This window comes from Plodia interpunctella, chromosome 24, assembly GCF_027563975.2.
Source record: "Plodia interpunctella isolate USDA-ARS_2022_Savannah chromosome 24, ilPloInte3.2, whole genome shotgun sequence".
Taxonomy (NCBI): domain Eukaryota; kingdom Metazoa; phylum Arthropoda; class Insecta; order Lepidoptera; family Pyralidae; genus Plodia; species Plodia interpunctella.
The window spans coordinates 4799176-4818355 of NC_071317.1; the positions used below are offsets into that span (position 1 = coordinate 4799176).

Consider the following 19180-nt stretch of genomic DNA (forward strand, 5'->3'; position numbering starts at 1 on the left):
TTTGGTTCCAACATAATGCTAGACTAGTCAGAAACCGATGCAAAAGGGATTTGTGCACGAAGACAAATCCCTTCTTCCAGAGTATAGAATATACAATTTATATTCATAAAATATTACATAGATTAGGGTGTAAAGGGTCTGAGAAACATACAATCCAGAAATCCTATGCCAATCGTACACAGTACAGGTCGAAAGACAGTCAAAAAAATGTTTTTTTTTTCGAAAGATTTATCTTTCAATATATTCATATTTTATCCGTACTTCCATACTACTATTATAAATTCGAAAGCCTATCTGTCTTCCTGTCTGACTGATATTGATGTAATTTGGTGCGCGTAGTTAAAGAGCCCCGTTCCAACTTAGGTAACTTTTTTCAAAATATAACCACCAAATGACTAGAATGGAGGTGAGATTTTATATGAAAATCATGTCTGTTCCGCTTTCGCAAATAAATTCACGCGGACGAAGCCGCGGGCAAAAGCTTCTATTTTATATTTCAGCGTGGCCACATACACATCAAATTTTATATAATATAGTAATTTCCCAAATAGCTACAAACTACTGGCATTTCAGAACGAGCATTGGTGAGAAAAAATGCTCTCTCTCTTTGCAAACTAATATAAACAGTGGTCGAACATCGTCTGTAATCAATACCAATCCTACTCGACAAGAAGAAGAACAATTAATATTTTCACAATAATAGATTTAGTGGTGATCCAACGGCGAAGTCACTCACCTGTGAACCGAAATGTCCTAGGTTTGAATTCTCAAATGAACTGCTTAACAACAATTATGCTGATGCAGAGTAATCTCTCTCAGCAATGGGCTGTACTTTATAGTATCCTCATTTGTAAATGAACGTCTATTGTTATCTTTCTATAGCAGGTTTCTGTGCAACGTAGACAATAGCGCGTTATACCGTTAAAGTGCCTGTAGAGAGCCATATTGTACCAGGAAAACATGTTTTCAAACATTCCAATTACATTCAATGACGCCCACAAAACACAAAAGCTATTTATAAAACTAAAATGCCATTTACTGGCAATGTTTATGATTAAATACTAAGTTTTGCCAAACACTTTTCGATTCTTTCTGCACCCCATCAGAAAATAACATTTATATCTAGTTTCGAAATTTGCTGAATTTCGCCAGTCAGTATATTTTTTTTTTTATGATTGCCATGTTGTCTAATGTTAAAAGCCTGCTGTGAACAGAAAAGTCCCAGGTTGGAATCCTACTCGTGATAAAACACTTGTTTCCGTTGAACGAAAAAAAGATCGACTTTCTTTTCAAAAAAAAGATCGTTAAAAAACTCTCATGATCTTTTTTTCGAGTGTGTGAAATGGAGAAGGTAATGGCTAACCACTTCATTAGGTAACATTGCCCAGTAAGTGTGTGATACATTATTTCACAACCCCCAGCCATAGAATACGACAACAAGATCTAACTTTGCCTTTGCGCAAACTGGATCATAATCTTGATCAATTGATATTGATTGTTGTCTGTAATTATTGAAAACAATCATATGTTGTCGAATAAAACTTCACTTCTTGATAAACAAGTTATGTATTTCATAGATTAACACATTATCAAATCAACATAATTTTCATCGATATCCATCAATCAATATCCTTTTGGACGCGTCTGTCCTTTACTAGATACAACAACGTAATGACCGCATCGCACTCTACTCCCACCAAGTAACTTCGTCATAGGTAAATAGTAGGGTAGTGGGGTGAGAGCGATGTGCAACGTTTCTTTTAAAATAAATCAATATAACAACTAATATAGTATATTATAAAAACAAAAACAATAATAAACATGAAAAGTAATAAAATGATAACACATACAATTTGAGAGCAGGTCAGTCATTTAATAATCTCGCACAAAAATTGGATTTAGACTTCTTTAATTAGTAAAGTTAAAACGCTTCAGTTTTATTTTGATCGTGACCGAGATTATACATATAAGGACAAATCACACAGATTGAGTTAGCCCCAATGTAAGTTCGAGGCTTGTGTTATTGCTTGTAGATAAACATCCTGACAAGACCCGGGCCAATCAGAAAAAGATCATTTTCCATATATGACCCGACCGGGGATCGAACCCGGGACCACTCGGTTCAGAGGCTAACGATTATGTTTGGTGTAAAAGTCTTTCTCTTAAAATATTTAACATGTGTTGCTTTGTCATTGTAAAGCAAAGGGCGGTAAAAAGCTCTTGATGGGTTGTAAAAAATATGTTGTTCACAATTTCAGCCATATAGATGGACAAGCTACATTGATAAAAAATATACCAATATTTTCTAATGGTTTTTCTTACTATAATATCGAATCATTAATACTTTATATAACAGCGCCTTATTTATTAAAAATTTCCACAAACAGCGAGTTAAGTGGTTAATGCAGTTCTGGCACAGTACAGTCACATCGACCTATACAAATTCATAGCAAATTTTTCCCTATTACCGCAGCATGAAGGAAGATCCATGTAGTCCTGAAATTGACATGGGGCCGTCAGTACCCGGTGGGTGTTACAACTGCGCCACCGAGGTTGTCAAAGTATTAAAGTTTAAACCTTGTAATGATCCCAGTTTTTTATACCTGCTATACCTATTTTGGTCCCTCTGGACCCTCTGTATCTGAACAATAGGACCGTTCACGGCTTGTCTGTTTTCTAACATCCTTCCAATCTTTGTTTGCTTCCTGCGAATATTGAACTCTAAAACAATTGAAAGATATCTAATATTTAAGTATTTGAAAATCAACCATTGGAAAAGGCCATTACACCGTTTGCATAAAGTACCGTAACATCAACAAATAGATAACATTGCAAATTGTGTTCTATAAATTGCAAAATGGCCAATCACATTAAGTCAGATTCATCTAGCGGTTAGTTTATTTGTCAGATTAAAGTATGATAAATTTATCAGAAAGTTGTGAAACAATCCGTATATTTTCGTGGTTCTTGTAATGAAAGCAGCTATTTATTTAATAACTTATTTACTCAATTGTGCTAAATAAATATTTCTTCTTTCTTCTTCAAAGAGTATCTATCATAAACCTCAAAATGTATAACTAATATAATAAAATAAATCTCTTCGAATAAAACATATGAATTTATTTTAATGGCACAGTGATTAGCGCGCTCGGTCTGTGATTGTAGTCAGTTAAGACACTCCCGCTGGTCCAATGACCAGCCATTGGGCTGGTCATTGGACCAAGATATGAGCTCCTCCTATTATCTTGAGATCCTCCGTGCATCGGAAGGCACATAAAGCCGTTGATCCCGGTTGTATTTGCAATCGTTAAAACCCGCCAATCCGCAATGGGCGTCCGCGGTGTGTCATGGTCTATCTCCTTATCCATCCAAAAGGAACGTCTGAACCCAGGCGTGGGCGTTTAAACGGCTATCGATGATGATAACGAAACTCATTTTATTTTTTGCAGGTAGTAAGAAAACCCGCGATGCGCACAGCAAGAAACATGTTCATCGTCAACCTGGCGGTGTCTGACACCTTGGTGTGCGTGGTCGGTACACCCCTGACAGTACTGGAGTTGCTCACCAAGCATTGGCCACTGCCTGATTGGCCAAGTCTATGTAAGGCGTGTGGGGCCATGCAAGCTACTTCCATCTTTGTTTCCACTATAACTATCACTGCTATCGCATTGGATCGATATCAGGTTAGTCCGTCAGTAGCTACATTTTAATAATTAATTATTTATTTAAATCTTCTTAGTGTGTCGACTAGACTAAATTTGTTAGGACCAATACAACGCCACCGAAACAGCTTTATCTGTGGTATAACGTAAATCACCAGCCCGCTGGGCAGTTTGGATGACATAAACATGACCTGATGGTCTATCTACGAATAGCACCCGACGAGGGAACTCAACGACTTACTGCACTGAATGCAATAAGAGCACTCGTGACTACAATAAAAGCTTGAGTCAAAAATGTCATTTTTGTAAAAACCGTTTGGATTTTTACAAAAATGACATTTAGAAGCGGTGGTGGTGTAATGGTTAAGACGCCTGCCTGTGGATCGAAAGGTCCCAGGTTTGAATCCTACTCGTGCCACATGAGTTTGTATACCAATCTGACTCATGTGTAGTAATTTTCAACCACTTGCTTCCGGTGAAGGAAAAAATAGTGAGGAATCCTGCACACTGGTGGACAGTTAAGTTCATTAGTGTGTATGCGACTGCCTGCCACTAAATGGCGGTAAGTAGTCGTAAAAGTCATGTTAGATGCCTTTAGGCGACTTGAATAAAATCTGACACCAGTGTTAGCAATAACACACTCGATATGATGGTGATGTAAAAATGTTATTATTTTAATCAATATCCAATTGGATCCGGTTGCTAACCCAGAAATGATGATTCATAACAAACGCTCCCACAGCCTACCCTAAACAAGAATATCAAAGCAGCCGACCACAATAAATTACATTGCCTTAAAGCAGTTTCATGGATCTGGTTAACTAAGAGTTATCATGTTTATACGACCAGTCGATATCTGCAAATAGATTCGTTACATCTGCTCTCTGGTTATTGACGAGTTTAAGCCCAGTACTTGCCCAGATTCTTCCGCAACTCCACCTAGTCGTTACGAACATTGCACAGTTTGTATGAGAGCTTTTATTTGCCGCAATGAAAAACCAACAATGTGTGACGAATCCGCCAAATTTTGGAGAACAGTTTCGCGATAATAATGCTATCCTTAATCCCGTGATGTCAACACCATTATTATTGTATCTAAAACTTATACCGTAGTATTGTAACGAGATAAATAGTTAAACAATAAATCGTAGAACAACCCACAAATAACTCTCTGACCTTGAATTTCTCGACTCACCCTTGTCAAAGCGCCATCCTTATGGGTGATAAAGTACGGGACATAGAACTTTGTAAAGTTAATATTCCTATAAAATACAAATATTAATATTTGTATTTTGTTCACTTACTACTGAAAATGACAGTTAAATATGTCATTAGACTTGCAAAACATTTTCATAAATTAATAAAAATAAATAACAAAATATTGTTTTCGTTCTTTCTTTTCGAGTTGTATGATTTTATTGCAGTCGCCTAAAGGTATCTGACACTTGACTACCGCGTCTAGTGGCTGGTAATCGCATACACTAGTGTGAACGTAAAGTCACCTACTGTTTTGTAAAAGTAAAAAGGGAACTTTCAAAACTCGTAAAACAAACTTTCTCAATTATACTGTGATGTTAACTTATAGGAGTATACGCTCCTAGAGCTCCTATAATATAAAAGTTAAGTAAAGCAAAATTAGTTACATTTCAGCTAAACATTTCTTTGGGTAACTGTTTTTTTTTATATTCAAAGCCGCTAAAATTGTTTTGGTGTGTAAAATATCAACATACAAACTTGATAATAAGAATCGATATTTTCCATTTTACAAATAACTCCGTTATCACTTTTATTAAGTGGTGTTATCAATTGTGTGTAGTGTCGGATTTCGGTTCATTACGCTTGTGTTGATAAATTAATGGAGTCAGTATCAACACACTGTAATGTAGGTGTATCAGATGCAGATATTTCAATCGTAAACAAACGAATGCGCGCATTAATAATAAATTGATAAATATAAAATATTGTGAACTATCTTTTGCCCGTGGCTTCCAATGCGTGATGATCTCTGCGAATGCGCAAAAGACATGATATTCATACAAATTTTCATCCCCCATAATAGACACTTGTGGTTTGATGGTTGAAAAAAGTAGCCTATGTTTGGAAGGGGGCCGTTGACTACATGCATACCAAATTTTATCAAAATCTGTCCAGCGGTTTAGCCTTGAAAGCGGAATAGAAAGGCAGACAGATTTACGCATTTATAATATTAGTACTAGTATATGTAGATATAAGTACATGAATATTCTGTTTCCTGTACTAAACAGTTACCTACCTTAGTTTAGGTACATATCATAATTTCCCTGTATTATGAAAAAATGTATTTATATTTGAAATTAAAGATACTAAAAAACATTTTCGTATTAACTAGAGTCAGTGATAACATTAGTACCAATCATTGCTACTGTTATTATTGATCTTTGAACTATTATGTAGGTACTTAGGTATATAAAAATTAACATTATAATATATGAAAAATATCTCGACATTGACGATCAACATCTCCATTATCTCTAATTAAATTAGATCTCACTCATCCCCGTCAACTTGCTCCTTGAAGTGCAAAAAATAATCTTAAAATTTTGAAGCATTGCTGGGATTTTGTAACCGACCAACTAACATAGGCTACGACTTCCTTACCCGCCCCGTATTACTTCCACGGGAAGATATGCATGGAGTGGTGGTTTTAAACTTTCGCGCTCATCATCATATCGTGTGTGTTATTGCTAACAGATGTCAGATTATATTCAAATCGTCTAAAGGCATCTGACATGACTTTTACGACTACTTACCGCCATTTAGTGGGAGGAAGTCGCATGTGAACTTAACTGTCCATCAGTGTAAAGGTTTCCTCACTATGTTTTCCTTCACCGGAAGCAAGTGGTGGTCTATGAAAACGACTAACCTATATGAGTCAGATTGGTATACTCATATGGCACGAGTAGGATAAGAACCTGAGACTTTTCGATCCACAGGCGGGCGTCTTAACCATTATACCACCGCCGCTTCGCTTTGCACTTTGAACACATAACTACATATATTCACGAGACTTATCATGAACCTATTATTTAATGTTGGTGCCATTTCAACGACCTTGTAGTCGCCGTGGCCGCAACCAGTCTAATATGTAGATATGGAGTGGTGCTTTTCTAAGGCGGAACCACATACCACTCAATAACCGCATTAGTTGCTATCATAAAATAATAACCATTTCTTTTGTCCACAGTTAATAGTCTATCCAACGCAATGCGGCCTCCAAACCATGGGAGTCGTGTTCATCATGTGTGCTATTTGGGTATTCGCCATCGCCCTAGCCTCCCCCCTCTACTTCTACAGAAACCTCAACATCCACAAAACAGGGATAACAGGCATGGAATCTCTTAGTTTCTGCATCGAAGACTGGCCCATCGCCGATGGGAGAGGCATCTACTCGATCCTGAGTCTTATCTTCCAATATTTACTACCGGTCTCCGTTGTGTTATTAACACACGTTCAAATTCACAACAGAATACATAGACGGATGCAAGATAGGCGTAGAAGTAGAAACAAAACGGCGGCCATATTGACAGCTATAGTCGTGACATACGTTATTAGTTGGCTGCCATTAAATGTATTCAATCTTGTAGCAGACTTCAGCCCGAAGCCGATTCTGGATGAGCAACCGTTGACAATAACATACGCTGTGTGCCACATGTTCGGAATGTCCAGTGCTGTGTCCAACCCACTTTTGTATGGCTGGTTGAACGACAACTTCAGGAAGGAATTTGAGGAGATCTTGTGCTGTAAACGACATGGTCAGTTGAATAAAAACACAAGGACCAAAAGTAGAAAGACAGACACTGAGTTGACTGCGCTGCAAATGGACTCAATCACGACTAACACGAAGACAACGCAAATTTTCTGACTAAAGACTTGCTGTAAATAGCAAGAAACTAGTGTGGAATTGCAAGTGATGTAATTATAAATGGACAGTCACAGTCATGGTGCACCTCGGTGTTCCGTTTTATTCTTCGATCGTGGGTTAGATAGGACCAAGATATTAATCCATACAGGACTTTACTTTGATAATACTTTTTTTTCTCAAAACCTATTGGTTTTATATGCCAGATGGTTTGATACAAAAGCAAAACCTCAAAAATTTAAATGATTCAATTTTATCCGTGTGCTTACTGAAAATTAATCTTCCACTATTTTTCGTATAGTGAGTACTGGTTTCAGATGTTGTCATAGTGTTATATATAGTTAGTTGCTTACTGGTTTTATCTAGTTGTATAGCAAGTACTTGTACATAATGTCCAAAAATTTGAAACACTTCTAATAAAACATTCTTATAAACTCTTTATAAACTCTGGTGCAGGCAATAATGTTGTGTTTAATAACAAAAAAAGAACGATATGACTAACAAAATGTAGATGAAAATAAAAAGAGAGTCACAGCCACTTAAAAAAATATAAGCACTCTTTTGATCCAGTTCTCTTAAAGGCAATTTGTTATGCAAGTTGTTTATCTTTTGATGTGATGAAATTTACGATACGTAATTATCTAAATTAAGTTTTAATATATTGATTATCTATATGTACAAATGAAATAAAATTTATTCATATGATATGAGGTCACAAAAAAATTGTCAAGAAAATCAAACAGCAAACATTTTTGTTACTGTGTGACTAACGACAACTATTAGATTGGCACTCTCTTTTGTTTTCATCTAAGTAAAACTAAATAACAAACCATTCCTAACCTAACCTAACCCAACCATTCTCCCCCCTGGACCTCCGTTGTGTGCGGACGTGTTTTTTGATAACCCCTACTTGATCTAATTTTTGAATTTTTTAAATAAATAATTGAATTTTAAATAAAATAAGTGCCGCAAAATTAGTACGTAGTACCAGGAGATCAGAAGCATCCCGGAGGCCGGCGTAAGCGAAAGTAAGACAGAACTCCAGCTCAGCGTGTGCGAAAACAGGATAGCCTACGCGTGCCGTGCGTAAGTCGTAAAAGCTCCGCCCACTTATACTCGTAGTCCATTCAGTCCTGCGCCCGCGCTACTACTACTGCCGACCCCGCCGCCATTGATGCCAAATACAGTCAAACAAAAAGATTGCGCAGCGTACACTAGGTAACAAAAGTTTATTTTTACTTACTCTTCAACTATGACTACTCAGAGGTCTCCTATCATTTCTACAAATCGGCCTGGATTAATGAAGACCCCCGTATCCAGCTTCGGTTCAGACCCTCAGTTGTATGATTCAACAAAAAATATAGACAGTGGTTCTGACTTCATCACACGCAGAATGAAAAGAAAACATAGTAATGAGTCTCCTGACTTTGAGTCTATTATTTATCAAATGAAGGAAATGTTTGCGAGTTTTGAAAAAAAGCAAAACCTAAAACTAGACGCTATTTCACAACAAAATTTAGAAATTCAAAAGAGTATTACCTTCTTGTCGTCTAGATACGATGATTTACTAAATAAGGTACAAACTTTAGAAACCACAAATAGGAGCTACGAACAGAAGATTGAGTCACTTGAGAGCAAAATAGAGGTACTTGAACGAAACTCTCGTACTTCGTCTGTAGAAATAAGAAACGTTCCTAAGCAGAATGTGGAAAACAAATTGTTTTTAAGATCGCTAGTAAAACGGGCGTGTGAGACTGTTCAACAGCCCCTGTCAGATTCTGATATAAATGATGTTTATAGACTTAAAACAAAAAAGGAGACAGGAAACCATATTATTGTTAATTTTACTAGTACAATATGCAAGGACGGTTTTATTAACCAATGCAGAGCTTACAACAAGACACATAAAGAGAATAAACTGAATACTAGTCATATTGGCTTACCTGGGCCCTCTAAACCGATCTTCGTGGACGAGCTGCTGACCAGTCTAGGAAAAAGACTCGCTTACTTAGCCCGTCAATTGGTGAAGGAGAATAGTTACCATAGTACATGGACCTCATATGGTAAAGTCTACTTAAGGAAGACTCAAAACTCGCCAGTGTTACGCATTGATTGTGAAACAGACTTTGACAAACTTTCTTCAAAGTGACTAGATTTTGTGTTACTCTTGTTTTTTACTTACATTTGTTTATTAACTACCCATATTACCTGTGCATATAGCATGCGGGCCCTGTGTACTCATCACGAATCTAATGTATCTCTCGCGTTTGATATGTTAACATGTAACTACTACTTTCTGCATATAATTTTAGTTTCTAAAAAATACAGTAAAATACCCCTACTTACTCTCTCAACGCCGTTTGAACACATTCTACATCTAACTACTCTAACGAAAATTACCTCTCCGCCCTTATCTCAAATAACTCACACTTTCATTTTAAATAATCACAAACAAATAAAATTTAGAACCAATCGTACCTATAATGTTGTATTTGTAATATTAAATCGATCAACAGTATTCCCTAATAACCGACTTCGAAATAAAGAGACCATCCTCATGTCGTCACGGCCATTGATATATTTAACTCTTTTATACTTCTTGTTTATTAATGTGAAAGTTTTCTACTATTTATCAAAATCAGATCTCACTTCAACCAATAGCACATCTTATTCGATCGCTTCATTCAGGAATCTTGTAAATAAAATTCGATAACACCAATATAATAAACAATGACTTAGACGAGTTTTCAATAGCACAAGCATCTGTCTGTAATATAGACGAATGTTCGACTTTCATAAATAACTCTGATTCGTATCTCAAAATTATTCATCAAAACATTCGTAGTCTAAACAAGAATTTTCCCAGTTTTCTCACTTTATTTGAAAGAGCCAAAATTGACTGGGATTTGATTATCTTTACAGAATGTTGGTTGCCACATACACACTATATCAACACACTTGATGGCTATAATCATGCACGTACGGCAAAAAACCCAACTCAGAATGAAGGTGTTGTTGTTTACCATAAAACCAATATGAGAGTAAAAATCTTGGAGCCTAATTTAAGCAATGCTAATTGCCTAACAATTGAAATTGATTCTCATACTATTGTTGTTGCAATATATAGACCCCCTGGATATAAAGATGTTAATACATTTATTCACTCACTAAATGATTTATTATCTACTCTAAGACATCCCAACATTATTATTGTTGGCGATATAAATATTGACATAAAGCTTAATAACTCTGATGAATACTCTTCCTTTTACCTTGACACATTAGCATCACACAGTATTTTACCAGCACATACTTTCATTACTCATGATAAAACATCTATAGACCACATAATGTTAAAAACCAAGCACACTGCAAATTGTTATGTCTCTGAGACTTCTATAACCGATCATGATTCAGTAATGCTATCTCTCAAATTTCATAAACGTAAATCTTTTGATGAATTTTCTTATATAAAGAAAGTTGACTACGATGCACTAGACAATGACATGAGAAACCTAAATTTAACTCCAATTTTTCAAGCGACAGATGCAAATGCTGCTACTTCATGGTTAATTAAAGAGTTGAATATCAAGATTACGGCTAACACAAAAACTATAACTGTTCCTAATCGTAAAAGAATTAAAAAGCCTTGGATAACTATCGGCCTATTGCGATGTATGAGAAATAGAGACAGACTTCATCAAAAATTAAAGAAAACCCCGGACGATGATACTATTAGATTAACGTATAAAAGATATAGAAATTTCTGCAGTTGGCTATTGAGAAAACGAAAGAACGAATATGAAAAAGAACTAATAAAAAATGCTGCCAAAACTAACAATAAAAAACTGTGGGATACTATTAAACAATGTACAAACCTTAATAAAAGTAGTTCACATTCAGCCTCTGAGCTCATATCTAAAGCAGACCCTAGTAAATCTGTTAATGATATAAACCAGTACTTTGTCTCTATAGGTAAAACATTAGCAGAGAAGTCGATTCCAAGTACTCCTCTTGGGTCTTTACCCCACTATCCTTCTCATTCTTCTTCCTTTTTTCTAACGCCAACTGATGAGACTGAGGTTGGAAATGTGATTTTCAGTCTCAAAAAAGGCAAATCATTTGGACGTGATAACATCTCAGGTGATTTTCTTAAACGATATCATGACATTCTTGTGCCGCCACTAACTCACATCTTCAACCTCATGTTTTCCACTGGCACCTTTCCAAATGATTTTAAACTTGCCGAAGTGATCCCAATACACAAGAATGGTGATAGGGACTGTGTCAATAACTACAGGCCTATTTCTCTCCTTCCTATTTTGGCAAAAATAGCAGAAAAATTAATTAATAAACGTCTTGTTCACTATTTGGAAACCCAGAAACTTATATCTGATTCCCAATTTGGTTTCCGAGCCAAAATGTCTACAAATGATGCAGTACATAACCTGACTGATTTTATTGTTGTGAAACTTGACGAGAAAAAGAAAGTTTTGGTTATATTTCTGGACCTAGCTAAAGCTTTTGACACGGTCTCTACGCCACTTCTGCTGAATAAATTGGAGAGATTGGGAATTCGTGATATCCCTCTGAAACTATTTCAGGATTATCTTTGTGGTAGGCTGCAGAGAGTTAGAGTTGGAGAGTACAGAAGTGATGATTTACCAATTAATTATGGTGTACCACAGGGCAGTGTGCTTGGTCCCACTCTGTTTCAAACTTTTATTAATGATTTATGTAACTTGAATCTTCCAAATGGCAAAATTGTAACTTTCGCTGATGATACAGCTCTCGTTTTTCACGGAGATACTTGGGACCAGGTATATCAACATGCTCAAAAAGGTTTTAATAAAGTTTGTTCTTGGCTCTCTGCAAACGGCCTAACACTCAATGTTGACAAAACGAAATATATCCCATTCTCCATCAGAAACATCAATAATGCTATACATAATAACTACTCCATAGTAGCACATACATGCTTATCTGATCGGTCATGCTCATGTAGTAAAATTATGTTAACATACAACATTAAGTATCTCGGCGTTTTAATTGATAATACATTAAGCTTTAATTATCATTTAAATTTACTTACGACTAGAGTACGTAAGCTCATTTTTATTTTCAAAAACTTACGACACATTGCTGATGTAAACATTATAAAAATGGTATACTTTGCTCTATGTCAGTCAATTATAGGTTACTGCATCACAGTGTGGGGAGGTATACCAAAAACAAACCTACTCTTACTTGAAAGAGCTCAACGAGCGGTGTTAAAGGTCTGCTTCTTTCTACCGTATCGTTTTCCTACTGAAAATCTGTACAATCTGGCCGAAGTCCTGACTGTCAGACAACTCTTCGTCCTCAATGTAATCCTCAGACAACATTCCCGACTTAATTATAATCCCGCAGCTTTTGCACAGAGACGCCGTGGTCATCGTGTTGCTCCTGTTGGCCAATGGTCTACTGCATTTGCTCAAAGATTTTTCGGTTTTTTAGGCAAATATTTATATAATAAAATTAACACAACCTTAGCTATCTACCAACTTTCTAAAGTTAATTGCAAAAAAACTACTTCTTCTTGGCTGAAATCTTTAACTTATGACGAAACAGAAAATTTATTAGTAGTCCCGGCTTAAATATATAAATCCACTGTGTTTTGTTGTATGATGTTAATGGATTCGTGATGGGTATATGTTCTGTATTATCTTGTGTTAATTCCTTTTTTTTTTTTTTTTTTAATTACTTGTAGTTCATGCTTCATTAGTAATTTTTAACATGTTTTTGTTAGTTTTTTTCTCCTCAATAGGTATGTAACCTCAACTAGTATAAGTGTTTACCTGCATTGTATACACCTGGTTCAGTGTAGGAGAGGCTGGTAATCTGTCATACAGGTTTTCCTAGTACAGACACCAGTCTCTCACATAGATCATTATTTTGTAACTGCATGGTTCACCTTATTTCTCATTTATAAACTGTGTATTTCTATGTGAGAGAAGAAATAAAGATTTTTTATTATTATTATTATTATTCACAGAGCACAATCAAACCACTATTATCAGCAAAATGTTCAGGTGTGTGTATTTTTTGTTTATTTCCTTTTTATTTTTAATTTCACTGAGGCTCTTTAATTAATTTGCATTTTTTTTTTCTGTATTCAATTGTGGTGTGGGCATTTCATTTATTTATATGTGTAATTTAAGAAAATATTTTACTCTAAAAAAGTAGTCTAGTCTTTGCACGGAATTACTCTGTAATACCTACTTTAAAAAACAAATCTATTTATTACTACTATTATTGAAGTCCTTTAGGAAAGTACTGTTAGTGTACAAAAATATTTATAACTTTATTTATAGTATAATTAAGCACTACAAACTATTTAAAAATTATTTCTGTCGAAAAAACATTGTAATTTAATTTTGACTTCCTTGACTTGAGATTATACTCGAATATTACTAAATTTGAGATTTAACTCTAAATCTGTCACAAATTCAAATTAGGAATTTCGAAATTCAAAACTTTAGATTTCACAATTTGTACAAAATGGGCCAGTCATTTTAATTTCGAATGTAATATATATATATTTTTCTTTTTTTTTCCAGATGAAATAAACCATATTCTTCATGACAACGCCACACCATTAGTAACCCTTCCGACACAGACTGGAAACACACGTTATATACTGGATCACTCTATTATATTAAAAAAATAAATTGGTCAAATAAAAACCAGCCTATTTAACATTTTCACAGAAATATGCTTTGTCAATATAAAAAAAAATATTTTTGCTATCCATGATAGACCAGGAACTTTAGAGCTTGATGATTAAAACGTTGTTAAATTAACATTAAAGTGTTGTTTATCTATGTATTCTTAGAGTCTTGTTAGTCTTGGCTGTCTACTCCGTAAGGAACGTGACGTATGATATAGAATGTGAAAGTTCAAATTATACCCTTTTCATATAAGTAGACTGTCAATTAAAAAAATATATCATGACATTTTGTCAAAGACTGCCAGCATCATCGATTTTTATTTTTTTAGAACAAATAATATTCTAAATTTAAACAACAATTTATTAAATAGTTCGATTTTACATCTTGTTGATTACTTAATGGAGAAATTCGATTTTTGAAGCATTACTTTTTCTTTTTTTAACGATACAGTTAGTGGAAGTTAAGGGCCAGTATTTATATGGATTTTGTATATAGTAAAAATCTGTACATAATACAGTTCTATGTGTAATTTATTCTCAATGATAAAAATGTGTTGGAAAGTTCCTTTGTTACACATGTAGGTATTATTAAAACTTAGCCAGTAAGTTAATTGTACTTATATCGTTATATTAAAAATATAATTAAATTATAATATTGTATCATAAGTTTTTATGAGCCCAAAACGTATGATACGAATATTTAACACGAACGAATTAATTGTAAATTTTCTAATGAAATAAAGTATCTAAGGAAAGAAAGTTTTTTTTTTCACCTCGTTTCTTTTCACAATTATCGAAAATATCATCGACAAAAAGTCGATATATATTATAAGTCTAGAATATTATGTATAACAGAATACTTTTATCGACACATTCAAAAATATTTGTCAATTTTACACTGCAATACAATCTTAGTAGCCTGAACCAAATAATAAATCTTAAAAAAAAGAACCTAATTCAATTTTATTCAAACAAAAATAAACAAAGTACTCTACAACGTCTGTCTGTTCGCTATAAACTCTACAAGAGTAAAGCTGGTAGGACAATATTAGGCTTCTAGTATAAAAACTATAACATTATTATAAAGAGCTTCGAAACTACCGAAGCGATATCAAAAATTCTTTCACCATTAGAAAGGTACATTATCCAAGATTGCTATAGGCTATATTTTATCTCAAAATTCCCACGAGAGCGAAACCCCGCGCAAAGTCTAGTATTAGATAAAAATAAAATATATTGTCGAAAAATATATCAAAATGCAACTACATATATTTATATCGACAGTGATTTGTGGAAAAAGGAAGGGTGGCCTTTGCCCAGCAGTGGGATCAATAGGCTATTACTAAAATTCATTACGAAAAAGTCATTTTCTAATAATAAAATGGAAATTCAAAACAGTAGGTAACTTTTCAATTTTACAGTACATTGACACTTAATCAGTAAAATAGGGTTGTAGACTGTTTTTTGTTTCGATAACTATAATGCTCCACAGAAATAGAAATTACTTGTAAATAATTACATCGATAATATGAAAAAATCAAAAGAAATATATTAAAAAACATATTTTTGTCGTCATAGTGCGTGCGAGAGCTAAATTTTTTCATAATATTTTTCATTAGCTAACTTGTATTTTGAGATCTAGTAAATTGTATGTCTTTATAATAGTAGCAAAATAGTTTTACAATGAGCTCGTTTCAGATTATTAAAAATATATGTTAAGTATGTACGCACATTATACTTCAAATAAATAATTAATAATAATAATAATCTAATTCTAAAGCTTACAATAATGGTTTGCTATACATATATATGACTATTATGATTTCATATTGTATATTCCCTATTATATATTATACATATAGTTTTACAAATTGTAAGATTTGTCTACAACCCTATATCTTTGTCACATTCTGTGACAAATTTTACTGCAGTCAGATCATTGATTTTTAAAATAAATCAACAATTTACTTTTTAAAAAAATGTGAACAATAGTAAAATGTTAGTACGTACAAAATGTAATTTTTTTTTAAATTTCTATCAAAATATGATAGTTTTCGCCTGTTTTGGTAAGTAGCGGGAAATTCTCAGTCAGATCTGGGGGCTGCCACAAAACAAAAAAACACGTGACACTTTATTGCACACATTGTCCTTTTTTTACGCGATGCGTATACGATATGGGAAAAAGAGACAGCGTTGCACGTCAATAACGCGCTACGTGTATGTATGTTTCGTGGTAAGCCTGACCTGTGCAAGCTCCCGCTCTAAAGCTTCATAATTTTTATCGCCCGCCATTTTAGTGTCAGTACAAACTCAACCAGAGTACTCAACAAGATCAACTCAGCCAGGACCATTCAAGAAAGTAGTTTACCAGAGCTCCAAATCCAGTAATGCCGTAAATGATTATATAACTGTACCAACAACAGCGAGACAAATACCAGTAGAACTACAAGATTTTTTAGTGAACAAAACCTCGAATGAAATGAATTTGGAAGACTGCATGGCTGAATTAGTCGCCTGTATGAAAGTTCACGTGCATAAGTAAGATATTTTTTATTATAATTAAAAGAAATATATAAATATTAGCTGCGCCCCGGGCCTTCGCTGCCGTGGGAATTTCGGGATAACAAGTACCCTATATATTACTCCCGGTTATATTCTACCCGTGTGCCAAATTTCATAACAATCCGTCCAGTAGATTGTACGTGAAAGACTTTTACGTAACAAACTTTCGCATTTACGAGTATAATATTAGTATGGATATAGGGACAAATTACCCAGATTAAGTTAGCCCCAAAGTAAGTTCGAGAATTGTGACGCAGTTGAATTTGAACTTGTATTTGTCTGGGCCCTTTCTGTATGTGGAAAAAATGTGCTATGGGATATTCTATAACATATACATATCTAAATATACATTTTAAACCCAGTTCAATCTGAAAAAGTTTATTTTCCAAATTATATTTTTTTTATATATAAGTCTACAAGTAAGCTGAAGTTACTATGGGGCTCAATCTGTGTGATTTGTCCTAATTTATTATTTATTTATTTACTTTTTTTGCAGAGAAGGTAACATTTGCGCTGTCAATAAGCATAGTGTAAAAAAGCGTTTTCAAAATTTCTGCGAAATGTTCTATGATAACTGCAAAGCATACGAAGGTATGTTTATTTTGTTTTACTAGCTGCGACACGCGGCTCTGTTTATGTAGGAATTTCGGAATAAATCCCTTTGTGAATTCCAGGTTATATTATGCCTTTGTATACAATTTTATTAAAATCCGTTCAGTAGATTTCGCGTGGTTGATCAATAAATAACCTCGCAATTCGCACACAAATTTCAACATTTATAATGTTTTATGAAGTAGTTTTTTATTCAGTTTTTTATTTATGTTAACAATAAGATTCTTAAATTTATGCTCAGAATATATTTTGTTTATAAATTTTTATTAAGTTTCACATGGTGTGTTCGTCTGCAATCAAATATTTTAAATTAAATTTCACCTATTACTTTCACTTATTCTACAGAATTGAAATTTGCCACATTGCTTCAGTTTCTATGACAATTATCATAAGCACGTTTTGATGGGGTACCCAGGATCGGCTCCTAACAAGGGAACTCCTCAACGGTTTACTGTAAGACATGATTATTTATCACGCGTTGAATATACAATACATAACAAATAGATCTCTCTGATGACAATAAAGTGTTGTTGAAGAAAATAATTAATTTGGGAAACTTGATCTAGTTTCGACTTTCGATGTTGGGGCTATCAAGGAAAGATTCTATCGCATTTTCCAAAAATCGACAACGCCCCGGTGAACCGTATCAGTTGGCCGGTGTCGATGGGCTGCGGTTTAAGCTTGCCATCACGTAACCGCATGCTCATTCTACCTACTATACTATACTATAAAAAAAAAATGTTTTATTTCAGCTCGATGGCACTACACTGAAGATTCACAATGTTGAAAATAACCATTAGTATAAGAATAAATATTTGGAAAATATTACACCGACTTTCATTGATAAATCATTATTGTTTAGTATAGGGAATCTGCATTCTGGTTGACTGTTTAACTCACTGTCTGTATTCGATTACTTGCCACAGATGTCCATATCATCATCATCTTATTCGTATCACTCTTGACGGAGTGGTCGTGGTCAACATGTTTTTTTTTATTCTGGGAAGCAGCTGAAGCTAGCCATACGATGTCCCGCCATCTCTGCCTCCTTGTAGTCATCCTGGTGCACTCGTGTATTTTATAGGTTCGCCCACCAGCGACTTTAACTTGGTCAGTCGAGTCTGAAACGGTTCTCCGACAATTGAGGAGACATTCGAGAATAGAGGAGACATTCTGTCAGCGAATCGTTCGTAAATGAAGGAATTTCTGTCGTTAAAAAACGCCCGATGTCGAAACATTCTGTCGACGAAATGTTCGTAGACGAAGCAATTGTCGGAGAACTGTTTCAGACTCGGTCAGTCTATAGTAGATGTCAGTATGTAAGTAGTCGTAGAAATCCCTCCCTTTTTTGTATACTTTATTTTGTCATATTGTCCTTTGGTATACCGGTCTTGACATAAAATATTTTGGCATAATAGGTCTAAAGCATCATTGATTTTCGGCATACGGGTAAATGTGGCATAATTAAATTTTAGGTTAGGTTAGTTAAACGCTATAACTAGTTAAGTTTAAAGCGTACGTAAGAACATTATGCTTAACATTATGTATACATAAAGTCATAATGTATGTAATATACATAATAAGTACGTTATGCTATATTACATACATTATGACTTAATTTTTTATGAATAGAGACCCGTAAATGTCATGTCAGACTTAAACAAAATCTGACGGCAGTGTTAGCATTAACATGCTAGACTAGATGTTGCCCGGGGCTTCACTCCCGTGGGAGTTTTG

At 34.5% G+C, this 19180-nt stretch overlaps 2 protein-coding genes and 1 long non-coding RNA gene across 4 annotated transcripts in view; all 3 read left to right on the forward strand.

Moving 5' to 3' along the window:
* NPFR (Neuropeptide F receptor) overlaps positions 1-15015 on the forward strand; it is a 55606-nt gene extending 40591 nt beyond the window's left edge. The window contains exons 3-5 of one of the 2 annotated variants that reach the window (XR_008405855.2): positions 3450-3683; positions 6886-7860; positions 14160-15015. Coding sequence is in view for 1 of the 2 variants with exons in the window: in XM_053763486.2 (XP_053619461.1) it covers positions 3450-3683; positions 6886-7453; positions 14160-14269 (912 nt within the window). In the remaining variant the exon portion in view is untranslated. The remainder of the gene's footprint in view (positions 1-3449; positions 3684-6885; positions 7861-14159) is intronic. The other variant, XM_053763486.2, reaches the window with a different exon arrangement.
* On the forward strand, positions 8425-10993 carry LOC128680381 (uncharacterized). Its single transcript, XM_053763487.1, has one exon. The coding sequence runs from the start codon at positions 8813-8815 to the stop codon at positions 9707-9709; it is 897 nt and encodes a 298-aa protein (XP_053619462.1). The 5' UTR covers positions 8425-8812; the 3' UTR covers positions 9710-10993.
* A 1141-nt stretch (positions 15016-16156) lies between the features above and the next one.
* LOC128680453 (uncharacterized) lies at positions 16157-18268 on the forward strand. Its single transcript, XR_010370231.1, has 4 exons — positions 16157-16335; positions 16567-16807; positions 17328-17422; positions 18196-18268. It is a non-coding gene; the product is annotated as an uncharacterized LOC128680453 (long non-coding RNA).
* The last annotated feature ends 912 nt before the right edge of the window (positions 18269-19180 follow it).